Source organism: Xenopus laevis, chromosome 8L (assembly GCF_017654675.1).
Source record: "Xenopus laevis strain J_2021 chromosome 8L, Xenopus_laevis_v10.1, whole genome shotgun sequence".
Taxonomy (NCBI): Eukaryota; Metazoa; Chordata; class Amphibia; order Anura; family Pipidae; genus Xenopus; species Xenopus laevis.
In genome coordinates, this window is record NC_054385.1 from 27,532,469 (window position 1) to 27,553,267 (window position 20,799).

At 40.0% G+C, this 20,799-nt stretch overlaps 1 protein-coding gene across 5 annotated transcripts in view; it reads left to right on the forward strand.

The window, feature by feature from the left end:
* Positions 1-20,799, forward strand: part of nhsl2.L (NHS like 2 L homeolog) — a 109,898-nt gene that overhangs the window by 76,756 nt on the left and 12,343 nt on the right. For all 5 annotated transcript variants that reach the window (XM_041572570.1, XM_041572571.1, XM_041572572.1 and 2 more), the window contains 2 exons: positions 12,208-12,345; positions 16,689-16,840. In XM_041572570.1, coding sequence (XP_041428504.1) covers positions 12,208-12,345; positions 16,689-16,840 — 290 coding nt within the window. The remainder of the gene's footprint in view (positions 1-12,207; positions 12,346-16,688; positions 16,841-20,799) is intronic.

The following is a 20,799-nucleotide window of genomic DNA, read 5'->3' on the forward strand; positions in this document are numbered from 1 at the left end:
CCAGATCTGTCTGTAAACATTCAGGCTCATGCATGTGCCAAACGCAGGTGAAAAAGAACTTGATACACACACATGCATAAAGACCCACAATCACACACACAAAACTAATTGTAGCCCAGGATATTCTGAGGTTCTTAAAAGAGTCTGTGAAAAAGTCGTCAGGTGCTACTCTGTAATGGGTAGTGCAGTTTACTGTCACTGGTTTAGCTGTAACAATGAGGGATGGGATCTGCCAATGTATTGCTTAAATAAGTAATTATTCTTGTTTTTTTTTTACAATTATTATTATTACAATTAACATGTGTTTATAAAGTGCCACCATATTAAGCAGTGCTGTACAGGTATGGGATCCGTTATACGGAATTCCGTTATCCAGAAAGCTCTGAATTATGAGATACAGTAGATGTCTCCCATAGACTCCATTGTAATCAAATAATTCTAATTTTTAAAAGTAAATTAATTTTTCTCTGTAAAAATAAAACAGTAGCTTATACTTGATCCCACATAACATATAATTCATCCTTATTAGAGGCAGAACAAGCCTATTTGGTTTATTTAACGTTTAACTTGTTTTTTTTAATAGATGTTAAGTATGAAGATCCAAATTACAGAACAATCCCTTATCCGGAAAACCCGAGGTCCCAATTATTCTGGATAACAGGTCCCATACCTGTATTAGGATGATGAATGCAACGTCTTATTTTTTATATATTTAAACGCTTTGTTCGGCAGAACTCAGACTTGGAATTGTAACTGCTATCCAGATGCTAGAGTTGAATAATCCTAGCAACCAGGCAGCAGGTTGGAAGGCACAGATCCCATACCTGTACGATACATGGGTTTATACATTGAAGATAGAACATTACATACAAAGCATCTGATGCAAGAGGTGAAGAGGGCCCTGCCCTACATGAAATTTTCCACTGTAATCCTAAAACAATGGCTTGTCATTGAAATAAACTATAACCATTCCATGCTTATCCTATGAAATCACCATGTAAGCAACAGCATAATCCTGTTGTATTGTACAGGCTTCAGACAGGGATCATAAAGAGCAGGAAATTTCCCTTTCCCCTGAAAGGTGGGTGTGGTATTTCCGCACAGATTTTCAGTTACTTCAGTGCATCAGTTTCACTTACAGATATGACTTGCTCTGTGTGTGTGTGTGTGTGTATACAAGTCCTATTTCTCACTGTCTGTTTCCCAGCAACGTAGCAGTTCACATAGGTGACTAGAAACAGTTGCAGTTGCTTGCAACAGTCACGCATTCATGCAACTAATGGATGTAAGTATAAGGCAGAGTTGGATTAATGTCCGCCCCAAGGTGTAAACTCCATCGGGCAGGGACTGAATGATGTGTATTTTCTGTAAAGCGCTATGTAAATGTGTCTGTTCTATATATAAATAACAGATAATAAATAAAGTGCCCCCAGCACAGCAGTGCTTACTCTCTCCAACAAATGTATCAAACAGATAAATGTGTCAGTGTATCAGAATGCGTGCGACTGCTTTGTGCGTCGGTTGGTATTTGTGAAAAAGATTTATTAAGCTACAACTATGTTTCGTTAGTGGTGGCAGGATCTCTGAATACAATAAAAAGGGAAGTAGAAAATAATAATTAAAAAAGGGAATGGGTTTCCTACTGCCCCTTATGCCCTTAAGTAACCTTGTGCTAGAAAATCATGTAAACATTAAAGGCTCTTACTAACGAGCGTTTGAAGCTGCGCTCCCCTGCGTTCCGTTTTTCTGCGTTCAGCCGCAGGAGAGCGCAGGAATAGACGCATTTAGCTTTTTTCAATGGGGCTGTACTCACACAGGCGCGTGTAGGTGCCAAACGCAGGTTGAGACGCAACATGCTGCATTTTTCCTGCACCTGCATGCGCCTGTGTGAGGACAGCCCCATTGAAAAAAGCTAAATGCGTCTATTCCTGCGCTCCCCTGCGGCTGAGCGCAGAAAAAGGGAGCGCAGGGGAGCGCAGCTTCAAACGCTCGTCAGTAAGAGCCCTAAATAACCCCAATAGGCTGGTTTTGTTTCCAATAAGGATTAATTATATCTTAGTTGGGATCCAGTACAAGCTACTGTTTTATTATTACAGAGAAAAAGGAAATGATTTTTAAAAATGTGGAACATTTGGATTAAATGGAGTCTATGGAAGGTGACCTTTTCATAATTCTGAGCTTTCTGGATAACGGATTTCCAGATAACATATCCCATACCTGTATATGATACACACACATATATATTGTATGGATATTATATGCATGTGCACACATAGTGTACAAGGATGCAAAGCAACAGATATAAACACAAATAACTATACAAACACACCCTGCTTTGTAACCGCAGCTGCAGGGCATGACTTCCCTCCCAACAGATGGGAGATGAGTGTGTGTTGCTAAGTTCCACTTTCTTATAATTAGAAACTCGCAACTTGACAGAGAGGACAGTGTGCCCCTCTCCATCCAACGCAGTCCAACACCTCAACACCAAAGTAAGAGAGAGGCGCCAGGTATGTACCATGTGAGCCTAGGAACAAAGTCAATCAATGACCGGGATATTTTGCAGCAGACTAAAGTGACAATAAAACTGTGCAAGGTAAACCAAGCTTGATGTCTTTCTAGAATATAGTCTAGCAAGATTAATTTTGCATTTTTCTTCTGCAGTGTTCCAAATGCCATATGGAGATCTGTTTGCAAATGAATTCTTTGAGAATGAATTCCAAATGGGTATGCCACTTTTACAGTAGTACAGATATGGGATCCGTTATCCTGGAACCTGTTATCCAGAAAGCTTCGAATTACAGGAAGGCCATCTCCGATAGACTCCATTTTAATCAAATAATTCAAATTTTAAAAAATGATTTCCTTTATCTCTGTAATAATAAAACAGTAGCTTGTACATGATCCCAACTAAGATATAATTAATCCTTGGTGGGAAAACAATGTTTAATTTTTAAATGATTTTTTAGCAGACTTAAGGTACCAAATTACACAAAGATTCCTTATCTGGAAAACTCCAGGTCCCGAGTATTTTGGATAACAGATCCCATACCTGTATTAGGATGATGTATGTGATACGTCTTATTTTTTATATAATTAAACTTTTTTTGGGCAGATCTCAGACTTGGAATTTTAACTGTATCCTGATGCTAGAGCTGAATTGCTCTAGCAAACAGGCAGCAGATTGGAAGGCATAAGATGTCTTAAAGAAAAACAAGAATATACTCTCATACTCTTTCTGTGCTTTTTGGTTGCCATTGACCCCAGCCTTTTCTCTGGAAGCCTGTAGAGATGCAGGATAGGAACACCAAAAATTCATACTGCATATAAAATTAATAATTAAGACCGACTGAAAAGTTGCAGAGAATAGGTTGTGTTATACTAAAAGGTGAACTTTTCCTTTAACAATGATATTAAGACAAATCCAGTGAATCATGTGCCAACTGAAGTTTAAGGACCCAGCAGGAAAACAATACTCATTTTTAGTTACTGATTTATAAATCAGTGTTTTGGGTCAGACCAGGAAAGGTTTTAATGGCTCTGACCTAGAAGATAATACAAATGCCTACAGGTCAGTGCCAATAAATGGCTGCATGTACAATGCAGAACCATGGAATGGGGTGGGGGAGAAATGTTATGTGTTAATGTAGATTTCACTCAGCACAGAGCATGAAACATTCTGTTCTGTTGACATAGAAACTGCCCTATTAGGATTCCCACAGAGGATGAGGGAGCAGTATGGAAAGTGTTGTTGTTATGGTAACTGAGATTATAGGAAATAGGAGAAAGATATATATTCCAGCCAAATGTCTGTTATTAAAGAAAAAACATTGCGTATGGGTCTGTGGTATGACAGGACTCTGGTTAGAGCAGGTTATATACAGTACATAGGAGAGATAAGAAGCAGTTTGTGTTCTTATACGTGGGATCACATGGAGTAATGGGAGAAGTACTGGCAGTGACTGTTTTACTGAACATACAGGTGGGACATTGTAGATTATTTGTTGTATTGAAGAAGATGAAGGAATCTTCAACTTGCGCCTCATCAGCTGTTAGACTATAATGTTCAGCATCCCAGCAGCTGTTTTGCAAAAGTCTGAGAGCCCTAAGTTAAAAGATCACCTCTGTACACTAAACAGTGGGTCATAAGTAACGCAAATATATAATATGCCGGCCGGGAAGGAGGAGAAGCTTGTGGGAGCATGGGTGGGTTTTGGTGGATCGTGAAAGCGTGCTAGGTAGGTATAATGTGGCATGACTATTTTTCTATTGGGGTCCCATGCCTTGTCTGCCTTCTTCTCCTTGCAGGTGGGCCCAACTAGACCCAGCAGAGCAAATAAAAATATATATTAAGAGAAAAAATAGCAATTGAAAAAAGGTAGATGGGCCCCTGATCCAGGCCTGGACTGGCAATCTGTGAGTTCTGGCAAATGCCAGAGGAGCTGCTATAAGTTGCCAAGTGTGTAAGTGTGATCAGGGCCTGATCACACTGGGCCCCTAGGCTATAGTACATTAATCCACCCCTGGTTAGGGCCCCCTTAGCCAATAACTAGGTTACAGGTATAGGATGTATATCAATCATTTCCAAAAATCTCTATTCCAGCAAATACATTTTCACCCAAAATCTCATCCTAAATTCTCTTTTAGCTGGGCCTTCCAGTGTATCTAGAAACTCTAAGTTCTTCTCCCCAGTTCTTCAGGCTGAGCCCCCTGACCAGTGTCCCTTCTAGATGACTGTTAAGTCAGCAAGAGGTTGCAATGATGATTAAAGGATGGTAAAGCACAAGCCCAGGTTTGATATGTATTTGTGTGCTGCCTCTGTTGAAATCCAAACAGGATATTGCTAATAAAGGACCTTGTTTTGCCTGTGGCAACAGAGGTTTCAGATGTAACCACCTGACCACAGCTACAATAACATGTGGTTACATATGAGAACTTATTGCCTTAAGGATTATTTTGCTTTGTCTTTGTTTTAAGTAAAACTTGCCATGTTGTCAGGATATTGTAGTTTAATCGTCAGATATTAATTTATATTAACAAAATGGAGGTGGGTGTATCAACTATTATGCCATAGTTGCAAGAATATCTAGGACAGAAAGTACAATTTCACCCCATTATAACCTCTTCAAACTGGGTTTTCTGGTATATCTAAGAGGGCAAATAGACATTCTTCCCAAATCTCACCTTAACTGGCCTTCAGGCTTAGCCCCCACCGCACTGTTCGGAGACCACAGCTTCAATTGATGACCAGTTATGTTAAAGAGATACTGACACCAGAAAATAACCTTTTTTATATGAAATCATAACATTATGTTTGAATGCTATTTATAATTTTGCCATAAAAGTATTTGCCTGATGCTTTTACATTACCTTTCTTACTACCCTGTTCCTCTATGAGGGGGCTGCCATATTTGTGCAGCAGTAGTCCATTAGCATTAGAAACTCTAACTGACAGACTGAGATGGGACAGTCAGGTTGGCAAAACAGTCAGGTTTAGGAACTTCAAGTAACAATTACTTACAAAAGCAGAACTATCGGCAAAAACCAACTTGACCTCTATGTAACTTTTAATTTAGATTGATATTTTAGTGTCAGTATCACTTTAAGACATATTAAAGGGTGGTTCACCTTTAAATTAACTCTTAATATGTTATAAAATGGCCAGTTCTAAGTAACTTTTCAACTGGTCTCCATAATTTATTTTCTATGTTTTTTTACTATTATTTGTCATCTTCTGACTCGCTTTAAAATGGTGGTCAATGACCCCAACAGCTACAAACTATAGCTCCAAATTGAAGAGAATCAGATCAGAGCTCACCAAATGGTTTTGCAGAACAGTTGAGAGCAAGAACACAAATAAGTCTGAATATGTTTTTAAGGCCTAGCATGGCATTACAGGCTATGACAATTTTTTTTAACACACCCAGCTCAACCCATGGTTTGAGTTAGAAAAAAACACAGTAAGAAAGGGGAAATAACTATCAGTTGGTAAATCTTAAACTCTGACGAAACTGAGGGGAAAACGGATAGAGGGATTGTGAAATAGAAAGCCCTTCCCAAAAGTCAGATTTTATATGTTGGGTGCTAATATTGTCTGTGCTTTATATATATACTGGCCAGGAATAGCAAGTTAAAGTAGCAGCTAGAACAGGTATGATGAGTGAGATATGATGAATATTCTCTGCAACGCAATATAGATCTTTCTTGTAAGGGTACTACTTAAAAAAAGGTTATAACTATGTCCAGAGCTGATGCAAATATTATACTCCATGTCTTTGCCTGACTAATATAATTCAACTCCATGGCTAGCAGACAATTATTATATAGAAAGCGCTAATCAAATAATTCCCATTTTAAAAATGATTTCCTTTTTCTCTGTAATAATAAAACTGTACCTTGTACTTGATCCCAACTAAGATATTATTAATCCTTATTTGTGGCAGAACAATCCTATTTGATTTATTTAATGTTTAAATGATCTTTTAGTAGATTTAAGGTATGGATTTCCAAATGACAGAAAGACCCCATATCCAGAAAACCCCAGGCCCGAGCATTCTGGATAACAGGTCCCATACCTGTCCTGTGGAAGTGCAGTAAATTAGCCTAATATGTAATATTTAATTATATGTGAATAATATACAGAAATAAGCAACCATTCTGGTAAAATATGTGAACTCTAAGGGTGTAAAATAAACATTATTGCATGACAGATATATATCTTGGTGTGTATCGAACAAATCTGACCAAGTTCTCTCTAGTTCTGCTATATGTGAGAAATATCTCTTTGCAAAAATAATGAAACTACTCCTACATATCTTTCCACTGTTGGCCTGTCTGTTCATCTCATGCATAAACTAACTCTGGACTACAGGTTTGGCCACATTAGCTCCTCTCTGACACCTCTTTCTTCTAAACAATGGGCAATACAATTATATAGGTATGGGATCTGTTATCCAGAAAGCTCGGGACATGTGGTTTCTGGATAACAAATCTTCTGTAATTTGGATGTCTAATAGAAAATAATGTAAACATTAAATAAACCCAATAGGCTGGTTTTGCTTCCAATAAGGATTAATTATATCTTAGTAGGGATCAACTATTGTTTTATTATTACAGAGAAAAGGGAAATCTGTATTACTTGGAGTAAATGGAGTCTATGGCCTTTCCATAATTTCTGAGCTTTGTGTATAACAGGTTTACGGATAACGGATCCCATATGTGTACAATACAATTATTGGCAAATTGGGCCCACCATTTACCCAACAAAAAACATTAAAACTATAAATAAACACTGGAGCTGAAAGAAAATTAAGAACAAATTGTTGTTATTCCTTCTTTTATCTGCAGTTTTTTTCCAAAGCAACTTTTCCCACAGAGATGAATGCAGAGAAAAAAAAGCAAAAGCCACAAGACTTTAGTTGCTTTCCTGTTATTTTTATGGCAACTGCACAACTATTTTAACATACACCTTGCAATAGAGGTGTGTGAGTTGTTAGAGGAATCTCAGTTGCCATGTCTCTTGATGAAGGAATTCTTATGACAGTAGGGTCGGACTGGGTTGGTGGGACACCAGCAAAAAACCCGGTGGACCCCACTGACCCAGAGCCGCCTGAAATATCTGCTGTCTCCGCTGACCTCCCTTCCTGACTACAGCCCCAATCAGACTACATGGTACACTGGGAGGGAGGATGGGGGTTGCGGCGTCCTTAAAGGACCTCAGGAGTGTGGCGAGACAGCCCGGTGCTGGGTATGCGGCCCCAGGAGGTGGCAGCCCCTGTGAGCCCCAGACCCCCCCCGTCCAACGCTGCATGACAGAACTCCTGCTGTGAGATCCAAATGTTATATCGAGAGTGTACATCATATTTTTTATGATTTATATGATATAAAGCAATGGCAGGAAATGAAGGTATAAAAAATACATAGTGAAAGAATATGTAATTCTAAGTATAAATTAAATAAAAAATTGTCATTGACTTTGAAGTTATTGTAAAGGTAACTGAACATGAAAACAGCACTGCTGGCTCTGACTCTTGACTCTTTCTCAGCTGGTTCTGCTACATTAGTGCTGTCCAACTAGTAGTGGGCCAATTATATCTCATACAGCATGATGGAGGGCCGGATTCAACTAAAATAATGATGTCATATTGTAATGTCTATGGAGCATCTGAATAGACTGCGGCCAAAATAAAATCCTATCCTATCCTATCCGGTCCACAGGCCTCCAGTTGGACAGTCCTGTGCTACATTATCTCAGAAGCAGCACTGCACAGAATAGAAAGCAACAGGCAGATGCTGTTAATGTGCATTGGAAAGTTCCAATTCCATTTTCTTTCATTATGCAGAAGAAAAAAAAACTGGATAAACATCCACTTGAATATTTCCGGTTATGAAGAATAATGAAGCTCTCTGGTTCCTTCACTTGGAATAAATTGGCAATAATGTTAATTTATCCTCAGTCAAGTAACACAGTCTGAACAAAAGTGTTTTGAATGTTGAATCTGTTTTGGAGCCAAATGCAGAATTGGGCCAAGTAGTATATGGGCCCAAGGCAATAGTACTTGGCCCGGAACTTCCCCCTTCCCCGTTCATGTTCTGGATGTTTGTTCCATTCATTTCTTCAGAATTGCGCCCCCTCCCTCCTGAACAAATGGACTCTTGACTGACAGCACCATAGCTCAGGGAGAACTTTCATTCCATGAAACCATCATTGCTCAGTTTTTGGTTTTCTTCTTTTAAGGCTCTCAATATTATCAGTCGCTCAAGTTATAACCTTAAAGGGTTTCTACTGGAGAGACTCGTGACAGGTGATAAGAACCAGGTTGCCAGCCTGGGAGACCATGGCAAGGCTGGAAATGCCAGTTTTATAGCCATCGAAATCTAGAAGCATATTTTAATGTCTCCATTAAGGATGCACGAATTCCAGATTACGTTCAGAATTTAGCCATATTGAGGATTTGTAATTGTGCATGGTCAAACTAAACTCATATAATCATACGACTTTTGCAGGATTAGACTGGGCCAACAGGACACTTGGAAAAAAACAGATGGGCCCCGCCCACCCAGACTCCATCCTGTCCTCCCCCGTCACTCCCTTGCTGCATCCTCTCCCTCAATCCCGGTCTCCCCCGCTGCCCGTCCTCCCTCCCTCAGTCCAGACCCGATCTCACCTCCTCTGTTGCTCCCCCACTGCCCTCCCTCCCTTGATTCTGGCCTCCCCTGTTTCCCTCCATCCCTGACTTTGGCCTCCCCTTCACTCCCCCACTGCCCACCCTCCCTGATTGTGTCAGAAGTTAAGTAATAAGGATGGTGTGCGTGGGAGGGCCTGGTGGTGGTTGAACAGTGGGGCATTGGGGCCCTAGTGGGGTACCTGGGGTAGCAGTCCCGGTGGACCTCTCACACCCCAGTAAGACCCTGGACTGGTTAAATGAACAAGGGAATCCAAACATTTACACAGCTCTCTTTAACCCTTCCTGGACCTAATTTGCAATATATAAGACAGTTTCTTTTCACATTTCGATCCGTCTCTCTCCTCCTACACTGGATATAAGTGCTATTTTGGACATAAATTGCCATGTTTCTTCCTCTATAATTCCAGTGCCTCAATAGAGGCACTTTCATGTGTTTGTGGAACAAGGGGCAGGACTGATGCAGTGGTGCCAAGTGCAACTATATGGAAGTGCAGGGAGTGGCTTTGTCATGGCTTTTAAAAGTCTGCCTTAAATCACCATAGGAAATTAACAGGTCAATCTCTGGTGTTAAACTCTAAATGTCACAGATGACAATGTGCCAAGTAGTCGCCAACTAGGGTGTAACTACTGGGTGTGGGGGTTGCGATTGCACCAGGGCCCACACCCCCTTGGGAGGGTGGGGGTCCCTGCTACGGGTCCCTGCTGCTCTGCCTGCACCCGGGTCCTCGTGGTGATAGTTCCGTTATTGGTCGCCAACATATTTATTATGCTTACAAAAATAAATTCCTCTGTGGTCATAAATCTAAGCACATTATGGGACAAAGCTGCTCTGTGGACAATGCTCTAGCACTCAGTGCATCACTTTTAGTGTTTGTAAATGCTTTAGTCAGCAGTTACTGTTCATGTTTATTACAGTGACATTATGAATGTTTAGTTATATGGATGAAATTTGAGACTAACTATGTAATTTGCTCATGTTCAATATAACTTTACTGTATATTATTACAGGTATCCATTACCGGATCCATTATCCGGAAATCGGTTATCCAGAAAACTCCAAATTACAGAAATTTGGTCTCCCATAGACTTCATTACAATCAAATAATTCAGATTTTTAAAAATGATTTCCTTTTTTCTTGTAAGAATGCAACCGTACCTTGTACCTGATCCCAACTAAAATATAAATATTCTTATTGGATACAAAACAATCCTATTAGGTTTAATTAATGTTTAAATGATTATTAATAGACTTAAAGTATCAAGATCCAAATTACAGAAAGATCCCTTTTCCCCGAAAGCCTCAGGTACTGCACATTCTGGATAACAGGCCCCATACCTGTATATAAATGTATGTGCCACATCAAGCACATGTTTATTTGACTTGGACAGATAAAAGTTATGCATTTTGGGATTTCTTGATTAAAGGAAAACTATACCCCCAAAATGAACAGTTAAGCAACAGATAGTTTACATCATATTAAGTGGCATATTAAAGAATCTTACTATACTGGAATATATATTTAAGTAAATCTTGCCCTTTTACATCTCTTGCCTTGAACCACCATTTCGTGATGGTCTCTGTGCTGCCTCAGAGATCACCTGACCAGAAATACTACAACTCTAAAGGTCCCCATAGACGCAAAGATTTCTCTTGCCGAACGACCGATTTTAGCGAAGTCCGACCAATCCTTCGAAATTATCGTGCGGTTAGTGGGATTCGAACGATCGTACAACTTACGATTTTTCGCCCGACATCTGTCAGGACATTGATCGGCCAGGTTAAAAAATCTTTGTCAGCCCCAGTGCAATCTATCTATGTCTGTAGGGCCAAGCAGGCAGCTCCCCTTTGTTTTCCAGAAGCCCATAAAGTGCCCCTGGAAAAAGGTGAAGCAGAGAGGGGCATGACTGAGGGACGAGTAGGTCTAAAGTGGGGGTCTGAATGCTAGGCACTATGGGGATTGTAGGAATAGAGGCAGGGCTGCAATGGGTTGGGCTTAGGCTATAAATAGAGGAGTAAGAGGCGGTTAGCCAGTCTTACCTGGGGAACAGCAGGAGGAAGAGTGTTTCCCTCCCGCCTGCCCGACATGGAGGGTTGGGAGATCAGTCGCAGCTCAGGCGTAGTGGGGCTCCCCTAATGGGTAGCCGAAAGGGAGTTGTAGTGCTTAGGTGAGATTGACCTGGGGCTAGGCTTAGGCACAGCAGGCATGGAAGGAAGTGATCGAGGCTTAGCCTTAGGCTGGAGAAAAGGGTTGGTTAACAGGAATACTGTAAGTTATTACAAGTTATTGTGAAATGTTATATGCAGCCTTCAGTGGCTAATAGTTTACACTCATCAACATGTTATATATTTTGATACATGCAGCCTTTAGCGTCTAATGTGTTTTTTATGCATGTTAACAGGTTACTCAATTTGTTGATAATAATAATGAGGTTTTGTTTGGGAGATATTTTACGTAAGCTTAAATAAGGTTAAGCAATAAAAACAAGCTGCGGCCTTTTCACCCATAACGATTGTCTGAGTATTTTTGGGGAGTAGGTGGGTGTTGGGACCGACATCGAGTCATACGTAAGTCATGGCAAATTGGTCTTTTTAGTTGGTGGACAATTCTTACGATCGTTCCGAGTTAATCGTGGTCTCACGATGCCGATCGGATCTTTTAAAAATCTCAAAATTTATGGCCAGCTTAACTGTTACAGGAAGAAGTGTTGAAGCTAAAGACAGAACTCTGTCTGTTAATTGGCTCATGTGACCTAACATGTATGGTTTGTTGGTATGTTTGTGTGCACAGTGAATTGTAAGATCCCTGGGGGCGGCCTATATTTTTTAAAATGGCTATTTTTTATTTATGATTACCCATTGGCACATACTACTAGAAAAGTATATTATTATGAAAATGGTTTTACATATGAGTTATTTTATGCAATATATTTTTATAAAAACCCACATTGTTTGGGGGAGTATAGTTTTCCTTTAAGCTTGGTATTGATATTTAATCATCTTTTATTTTCCTATTTATAGCTGCTTCTGCTGTGGACCAGTCGAAGCTGGGAAACTGGCAACAACAGCCAGTAAATGTTTTTCTGTCCACTAAACGGCCACCTTGCGTGGAAGAGCTTCATCAGGAGGCTGAACTGAACCTGCAGAGCCTTCTTCAGGGTAAGAAAATATATGAGTTTATATAGGAAGACTTTGGTTTTACAGGTTATTTCAGAAGATGCTTTGACCTAAAATCTTTGCTCTGGCAGCATAAAGTGCTCTATCTTAGACTGATATTGTGTGTGTGAAAGTGAAGCAGCTAGTATAGTAACTCAACACCTATTAGTTTTTAACATTCTTGTAATTTCCATATTTAATTAAAAATAGATATTTTTTGTGCTTGTGTAAATGTCGTCCACAAGTAATATATTGCAAATTGGTCTATGGAGCCCATAAAATCTGTTTTGAAAAACTATTAAATAAAAATATTATAGTTAATAAGCATAGTGTTGAGTGCTCATGTGAATGCATGGCTAAGCCAAAAATATCCCGCGGCAGGTTCTCCACTAAGCCGGCCTCAAGAAGCATTAATGTACTAGATGTTCTATACAATGTACAACTTCTGCATTGTGTGCTCTGCTGAAAATCACAGCACAGTCTTTAGAGTCAATATTACATTCAGCATTGCCTGGCGGATTAGGAATAGCTACAAAACTAGCTACAAATCATTTTAGAAGCTAAATCACCCATAAGTGATATCCCATGCAGAGATAAACTGACTTTTCTTGTTACCAGGCCCTAAAAATACCTCCCTCCTCAACGGCACAGTACAGTTATTCAGAAAAGCATCTAGAATAGCCAATGTACAGAATTAGAGAAATACAAAACTTATAGCTATAGCCATTTCTATGGTTCCTAAAGTGTAGGGCAATTGTGTCTATAATAATATATATAGATTATATAGTGAATAAAGTATCCCCTCTTGTAAATTATAAGGATATTATAAGTTACCGAGGAGTTCCATGACCATATAAAAACCGAAGGTCATGGAACTCTGCGGGTACTTTATTTATTATAATACACACGTTTCAGTGAGTCATGTGACAGAAATGACATCAGAACTCACTGTTTATAACTGATGACATCAGAACTCACCGTTTATAAGGATATAATTTACAAGATATTCATGGCTTTTGTGTATTATATAGTTATATACTGTATAAATCTATAACCCAAAACCTATATAGCTTCAGGCAGAATGGGGCAAAGGAGTTTTGAAAGCCAAGGCGAGCATAATAATCTGCACCCCCTATGTCACTGCATTTACCCTATCCATAAAAGTTAGCATTGGCCACAGACCAACAGACACTGGAAGGGTGAGGAGGAGAAACAAAGGTACCAGCGAGGTCAGCTCGAACCCTTCTGACCGGCGGGTCCACGGGTATCGGGCCGGCCCACAAATCACTACTGCCTACCCCTATGGCTCTGGCTTCAGGCACAAGTTACTCCTCAGCAGAGAAACCCAAATGATTATTCATAAAACACAGGCAATTAACTGCCATCAGGAGAACTGTTAACAAAGATCTTTGTGGTAAGTTTGGATGGGCCTACTTCCCACAGCTAAAAATGATAGAAAAGTTAAGAAAGAAGCAGGCAATTTATTAACAGGTGTTCTGAAATTACATTTAACCAGGTGTAGAAAACCAAAGCACCCAATAAGATGTTTGACCAGTAATGCTACCTATTGGTTGGTTGCTATATGTTGCTTCTCCTGGGCAAATGTATGTCTTTTTTGTGTCTTTTACTACTTCGCCCCAATAGTGCACTAAACACCCAAACACTGCTAAGTCAGCCAGAGATAATAAACATTTCAGCAGCCCACTTACCCCAATGCTTTTGGAATCATGGAGGACAGTGATATGACCCATAACCTGTGCTACTAACCACAACCTCACTTTCACAATTTATTGTGATGTAGGATTTAAACCCCCAAACTGATTGTCAAGATCTCAACACTTATATCATGATATCTGACTGGTAAAATGGGAGAGCTGTAGGTGCTGATGCTGGAGGGAAAATATAATGTGATTGGTGTGGCCAAAACATGGCTGAATGAGTCGCATGACTGGGCAGTTAATATCAGTGGCTATACTTTGTTTCGGAGGGACAGAGGCAATAGAAAATGAGGGGGTATGTCTGTTAAGCAGGATTTAAAAGCGTATATAAAGAAGGAGGTTATGTTAGAAAATTAGGGGGCAGAAGTCTTATGGGTAGAGTTCTTCATCAATTGTAAAGACTCCAGCAAATTAATTGTAGGAGTATGCTATAGACCCCCTAATGTAAGTGAGGAGGAGGCTAAGCTTCTGATGCAAATAAAAAAGGCTGCTAGTTTGGTTATTTGGTTAGTTTTTGGATTTTAATTACCCAGATATTGACTGGAGCAACAGTATTGCCAGATCAGTTAATGGGAACAAGTTTATAAAATTGGTTGTTATTTAAAATTATATTAAATTGTTAATGTTCAAAATTTATTCCCTTTGTAAAATCAATAAGAACCACCCTATGTGGCTTAATATAGAAGTAAATAAGTTAATAGGAAATAAGACAAATAAGACAAAGGCATATTAAAACTGCAAGTCTGTGGGGACAGAAGCTGCATTTAATGAATATAAACACTATCAGTGTCGGACTGGCCCACCAGGATACCAGGAAAACTCCCGGTGGGCCCTCTTGCTTCTAACCATTTAGCATATTTTATGATCCTTACCTTTTCCTTTATGGGGAAAATGCTTAATAATGGAAAAATATAGTAAGTAGATATAAATGACTAGAAGAATAAAGAGGTTGAGAGATGGGAGGAGGAATAATAGTTTGGAAAGTGGGCCCACTGTCTAAGGTTTTCTGGTGGGCTCCTGTCATCCCAGTCCGACACTGAACACTATAATAAATGTTGTAAAACAGCAATCCGGAAGGCAAAGAAAGGAAATGAAGAGTAGTTATAGTAAAAAGATGCAGGTTGAGAGTGTTGCTCCTTTAAATAACGGTACCAGTAATGGTACCAGTATGGTTGTAACAGATACAGAAAAGGCAAATGTGCTAAATAAGTTCTTCAGTGTATACAATAGAGGAGTCTGAGTTCGCAGGCCCACTTCATAGCTGCACTGATAGCTCAGCTCAGGCCCGGACTGGCAATCTCTGGGTTCTGGCAAATGCCAGAGGGGCTGCTATAAGGTCCCATAGAAAGTCAGTATTTAGTGGGCTGGTGGGGGCTGTTTGGGCATCTGTGTACCTGAAATGCCAGGGCCTATTTTACTTCTCAGTCCGGACCTGGCTCAGCTCAATCTAGTCAGTGGCTGACTCAGGATATGGTTCATAAAGCTTTAAAAAAAATTAATGTAAACAAGGCTCCGGGGCCTGATGGCATACACCCCTGGGTTTTAAGAGAGCTTAGTTCAGTACAGCCCCAATTTGTGATTTTCTCAGATTCGCTTTCATCTGGTATGGTACCTATGAATTGGTGAAGCTGATGTCATTCCAATACAGTACACGCGCACATGCAGTCAGCCATATATACATGACATTTATATCATACTGCATATTTACAATAAATATATCTGACAGTCCATAGAGGATATCATTAATAGCCTAACATAGTTACTCATGTTCAGGGAGACAGATGAAATGATGTAGGCCAATGTCCATCTTATAGATCTAAGTTCCAAAAAAAGCATTACAATATACAAACCCCTTCTTGAATGAAAGTACCAAGAATATTATTATTAAGTCCAATTGAAAAGTTGCTTAGAATTACTAGTATAGTACTAATATACTAGTATACTATAACATTCTCAAAGTTAACTCAAAGGTGAACCACCACTTTAGCTCCAAGTAACTTCTGCTACTTTGACCGGATTATGTGTTGAGGTTGAAACCATTTTGTATTTATCTAACTTTGCTAAATGTCTATTCTTTAAAAATCCTTTTCTGGTCAAAAGAAGTAGGCAAACTTGGTGGTAAATGGCATTTGTTGGGTTTAATTTTAATCAACATTTAGCTAAATAAAATATTGTTAGATATGAGCTCCACCCATGTCTAATATAGTGAATAAAATACCCCTCTCTTGTAAAATATAAGGATATTATAAGTTACCGAGGAGTCCCAAGACCATATAAAAACACAAGGCCGAAGGCTGAGTTCATGGAACTCTGAGGTGACTTCTAATATCCTAATATTTTGCAACAGGGGGTAATTTATTCGAATTTGTATTATAATGAACAAGTGAGTAATGTAACAGAAATGATATCACTAAGCTCCAATTATAACTGATGACATCACTAAGTAAGCACCGCTTATAAGGATCGCATTTACACGATATTCATGGCTCTTGTTTTTTCTTTTACCCTTATAAATACCCTCTTTAAATTCCAGCAGAATGTATTCCTTTTTTAAAGCTCCTTATAATTGTATTTGCCATCCTTAAACGTCATCACATCAAGTCTAATTAATTTTTTTTAACTTCACAGGTGATTGCTTTACAGAAGAATTTGAAGATCGCTATCTAGACACTAAAGTCACAGGACAAACATTCCGTTATTCTGCCCTATCGCAGTCTGCAACACTTCCTCCAGAGACTCCCACCAGGAATACCCCCAAGCGCCTTGAGTTTGTATACCTGGTGAGTATGAAATATGAAGGGCAATAGTGGAACCTGTAATAATTCCATTGCGCTAGTTCACTTCTTTGGTGGGTGGTTAACCTTTAAGTGAACTTTTAGCATTTTATAAAATGGGTAATTCTAAGCAACTTTCAATTGGTCTCCGTTATTTATTTTTTTAATTTAATTTTTTATAATTTTTCAATTATTCTGACTCTTTCCAGTTTTCAATTGGGGGTCACTGATGCCATTTAAAAACAAATGCTCTGTAAGGCTGCACATTTATTGTTACTGCTACTTTTATAAGTCATCTTTATATTTGGGCCCTCTCCTATTTGTATTCCAGTCTCCTATTCGTATTGGTTCACAGTTGCTAGGTTAATTTGGACCCCAGCAACAGGATTGCTGAAATTTCAAACTGGAGAGCTGCTGAATAAAAAGCTAAATAACTCAAAAACCACAAATACAAAAAATAATAATAATAATACAAAAAATACCTTTGAATAACTTTTAGAATGATGTAAAGCAGGGGTTCCCAACCTTTTTCACCTGTAAGCAACATTCAGATGTAAAAAGTGTTGGGGAGCAACACAGGTATGATATATTTCCTGGGTGGTGCCAAATAAGGGCTGTGATTGGCTATTGGTAGCCCCTGTGAAGACTGGCAGCCTACATGAGGCTCTGGTTGGCAGTACATCTGGTTTTTATGCAACCAAAACTTGTGCCCAAGCCTGGAATTCAAAAATAAGCACCTGCTTTGAGGCCACTGAGAGCAACATCCAAGGGGTTGGGACACAACATGTTGCTCATGAGCTATTGGTTGGGGACCATTGATGTAGAGAGTGATATTCTGAGACAATTTGCAATTTGTTTTCATTTTTTAATTATTTGTGGTTTTTAAGTTATTTGGCTTTTTATTCAGCAGCCCTCCAGTTTGTAATGTACAGTAGTCTGGTTGTTAGGGTTCAAATTTCCCTAGTAACCATGATTTTATTTGAATAAGATACTGGAATATGAATAGGAGAAGGCCTGAATAGAAAGACAAGTAATAAAAAGTAGCAATAACAATACATTTGTAGCTGTACAGAACATTTGTATTTAGATGGGGTCTGAGACCCCCTTTTGGGGAGTCAGAAGAAAAAGGCAAATAATTAGAAAACTATAAAACTGTATGTAACATGAATGAATTGTCTTAGCAAGTATAGCTTTGTCTACAGGCACAACAGGATATCAACATATATCGTCTGGGGTGATCTCTCCGTAATTTGGATCTTCATACTAGGGGGTAAATTTATCAAAGAGGGAAGTTCCGCCACTAGAGCGAAATTCTGCAGCTCTCAATTCATTTCTATGGGATTTTGAAAGGCATATTTATCAATGGGTGAAAGTGAAAGTTCACCCTTTGATAAATACGCCTATAAAAATCCCATAGAAATGAATGGAGAGTGGCGGAATTTCACTCTAGTGGCAGAACTTCACTATTAACTTCACTCTTTGATAAATATACCCCCTTAAGTCTACAAGAAAATCATATAAACATTAAATAAACCCAATTGGCTGGCTTTGCTTCCAATAAGGATTAATTATATCTTAGTTTGGATTAAGTACAAGGTACTGTTTTATTATTACATAGAAAAAGGAAATCATTTTTATAAATTTGGATTATTTGGCTAAAATGGAGTCTATGAGATGGCCAGATAACAGATCCCATACCTGTATAGCAAAAGCAAAGATGAGGAGGTTGCAGACCTGTCATCAAATATATAGGTTGCACACATGGAGGGAATTTTTGGGGACTCTGTGTTGATCTATATTATAATATAATTCTGTGCCAATGATCTCAAGTCATAAACTAAACCCTAAAAATGAATATGGCTAAAAATTACATATTTTATATACTGATCTTATTGCACCAGCCTAAAGTTTCAGCTTCTCAATAGGAGCAATGATCCAGGACTTCAAACTTGTCACAGGGGGTTACCATCTTGGAAAGTGTCTGTGACACTCACATGCTCAGTGGGCTCTAAGCAGCTGTTGAGAAGATAAGCTTAGGGGTTGTCGCAAATTATCAAGCAGAAAATGAGGTTGGCTTGTAATATAAGCTGATGCTACAAGGCTGATTATTACATTATGATGCTAATTGTACTGGTTTCTGAGCTGACGTAGTAATTATCTATATTAGCCTTATATTGTGACATTTATATTCTATGTGTACAGTATATTGTGAGTGGGTCCCTAAGCTCAGTAAGTGACAGCAGCACAGAGCATGTGCAGTGAATCAGCAGAAAAGAAGAGGTGGGACTTCTGGGCAGTAACGTAACTGGAGGGGGGCGGGCCCTGGTGCGGGACGTGCCGTCGGGCCCCCGCCCCCCTCCGCACCAGATTTTTTTACCCGAGATTTAGCCGATGCGGCCAGAAATCTGCAGTGAGCGAGCGGCCAGAAATCTGCAGTGAGCGAGCTGCCGGGGGGCCCTGAGAGGGTGCGGGCCCTGGCCCAATTGCACCCCCTGCTCCCCCGGTAGTTTCGCCACTGCTTCTGGGGCATCTATGGAGGCACAGATATTTACTGTTAAAGGGCTGTGGTTGTCTTGGACTGGTACAGAAGTCAAAACTTAATTAACAACATTTCTAGCCTACTTCTGTAGTTAAACTTTACTTCTACGAATGAAACTGAGGTTTTAACATAGTTTGGTGGAACCTCAGAGTAGCTCACATCCTCCATCTTATTTACCCAATCTTTTCCTGATGTGGGTGCTGGTACAGTATATTCGGCATTAACATCCCAGCTAGAGCATTACAGGGTTCACTATGATCTTGCTCCTTAGGAAAAGGGAGCAGACTAGATCTAGTAGGCAGTCAACACAAAAACTCATTTAACCTCACTAAGTCCCACCAAGAATTGTGGCAAGAGCAGAACAAAGAATGTGGAGAATATGTAGCATAGTGTCAGATATATGTTTAGTGCAGATGGAAAATGCTTAGGCTTTGGGAACGCAGGCTGAAGGCTCTGGCTGTTGTCTGCCTGTGTATATTTGCAGGCTGAAAGAAGCAGATCTGCTCAGTGGCCCTTCTCCATTGATGTGAAACGAATCAGCCTGTGTGCGCTCACAATAGGACCGGGCTGTGCTGACAGGGCGCCCTAATGAACCCCGCCTCCTGCGTGCGCACGTTCGGGACTGCGCTCATGAGCGAGTGTGCACGCTCCATCGGAAGACAAGGCAGAGTAACGTAGAAGAAGGGAAAGGCGGGGGAGGTAGGGTGGAGTGACAGATGGAGGGAAGAGTGCCAGAGGTGAGGAGAGAGGAGGGGGTGAGAGCAGCAGGGGAGGGAGACACCTAGACTAGGGGTAGGCAGAAAACTTTTGACTGGATTCCTGCCCAGCACCCCACATCTTTGTGCCCTAGGCAGGTGCCTCTTCTGCCTACCCTTAGTTCCAGCCCTGGCTCACACAGTGGAGCTGAAGCTGAGGTCAGCCCAAATATGTGATAGGAGGCATCTCCAGGCTGACCTCAGCTTCAGTTCCACTGTGTCAGTGCACCCAGGCTGATCAGATTCATATCAATGGTGCAGGGGCACTGAGCAGATCTGCTTCTCTCAGCCTGCAAATATACACAGGCACACAACAGCCAGAGCCTTCAGCCTGTGTGCCCGTAGCCTTACTGTGCCTTGTGGCATACAGTGCCACAATCTTTTGCAACAATAAAACAAATTGTGTGCCAAGTAACCTGGCTTCTCTATCTGCAGAACAGCAACCATTTAGTTACATTCCTTATTATAACTTAACTGGAACAATGAAATTAACTGCTACCTGGCTATCATGGGTTACTGCCCCAAAGCAACCCTATGTTGCTGTATAATGCTGTTAGTGCTGCATTCCCAATATGCTTAAAAAGTATTTTACCAGTGTGGGGTAGAGCTGGTACTTCTCACAAAATGTAATGTATGTAATGTGATGCACTTATACATGGTTGGACCACAGA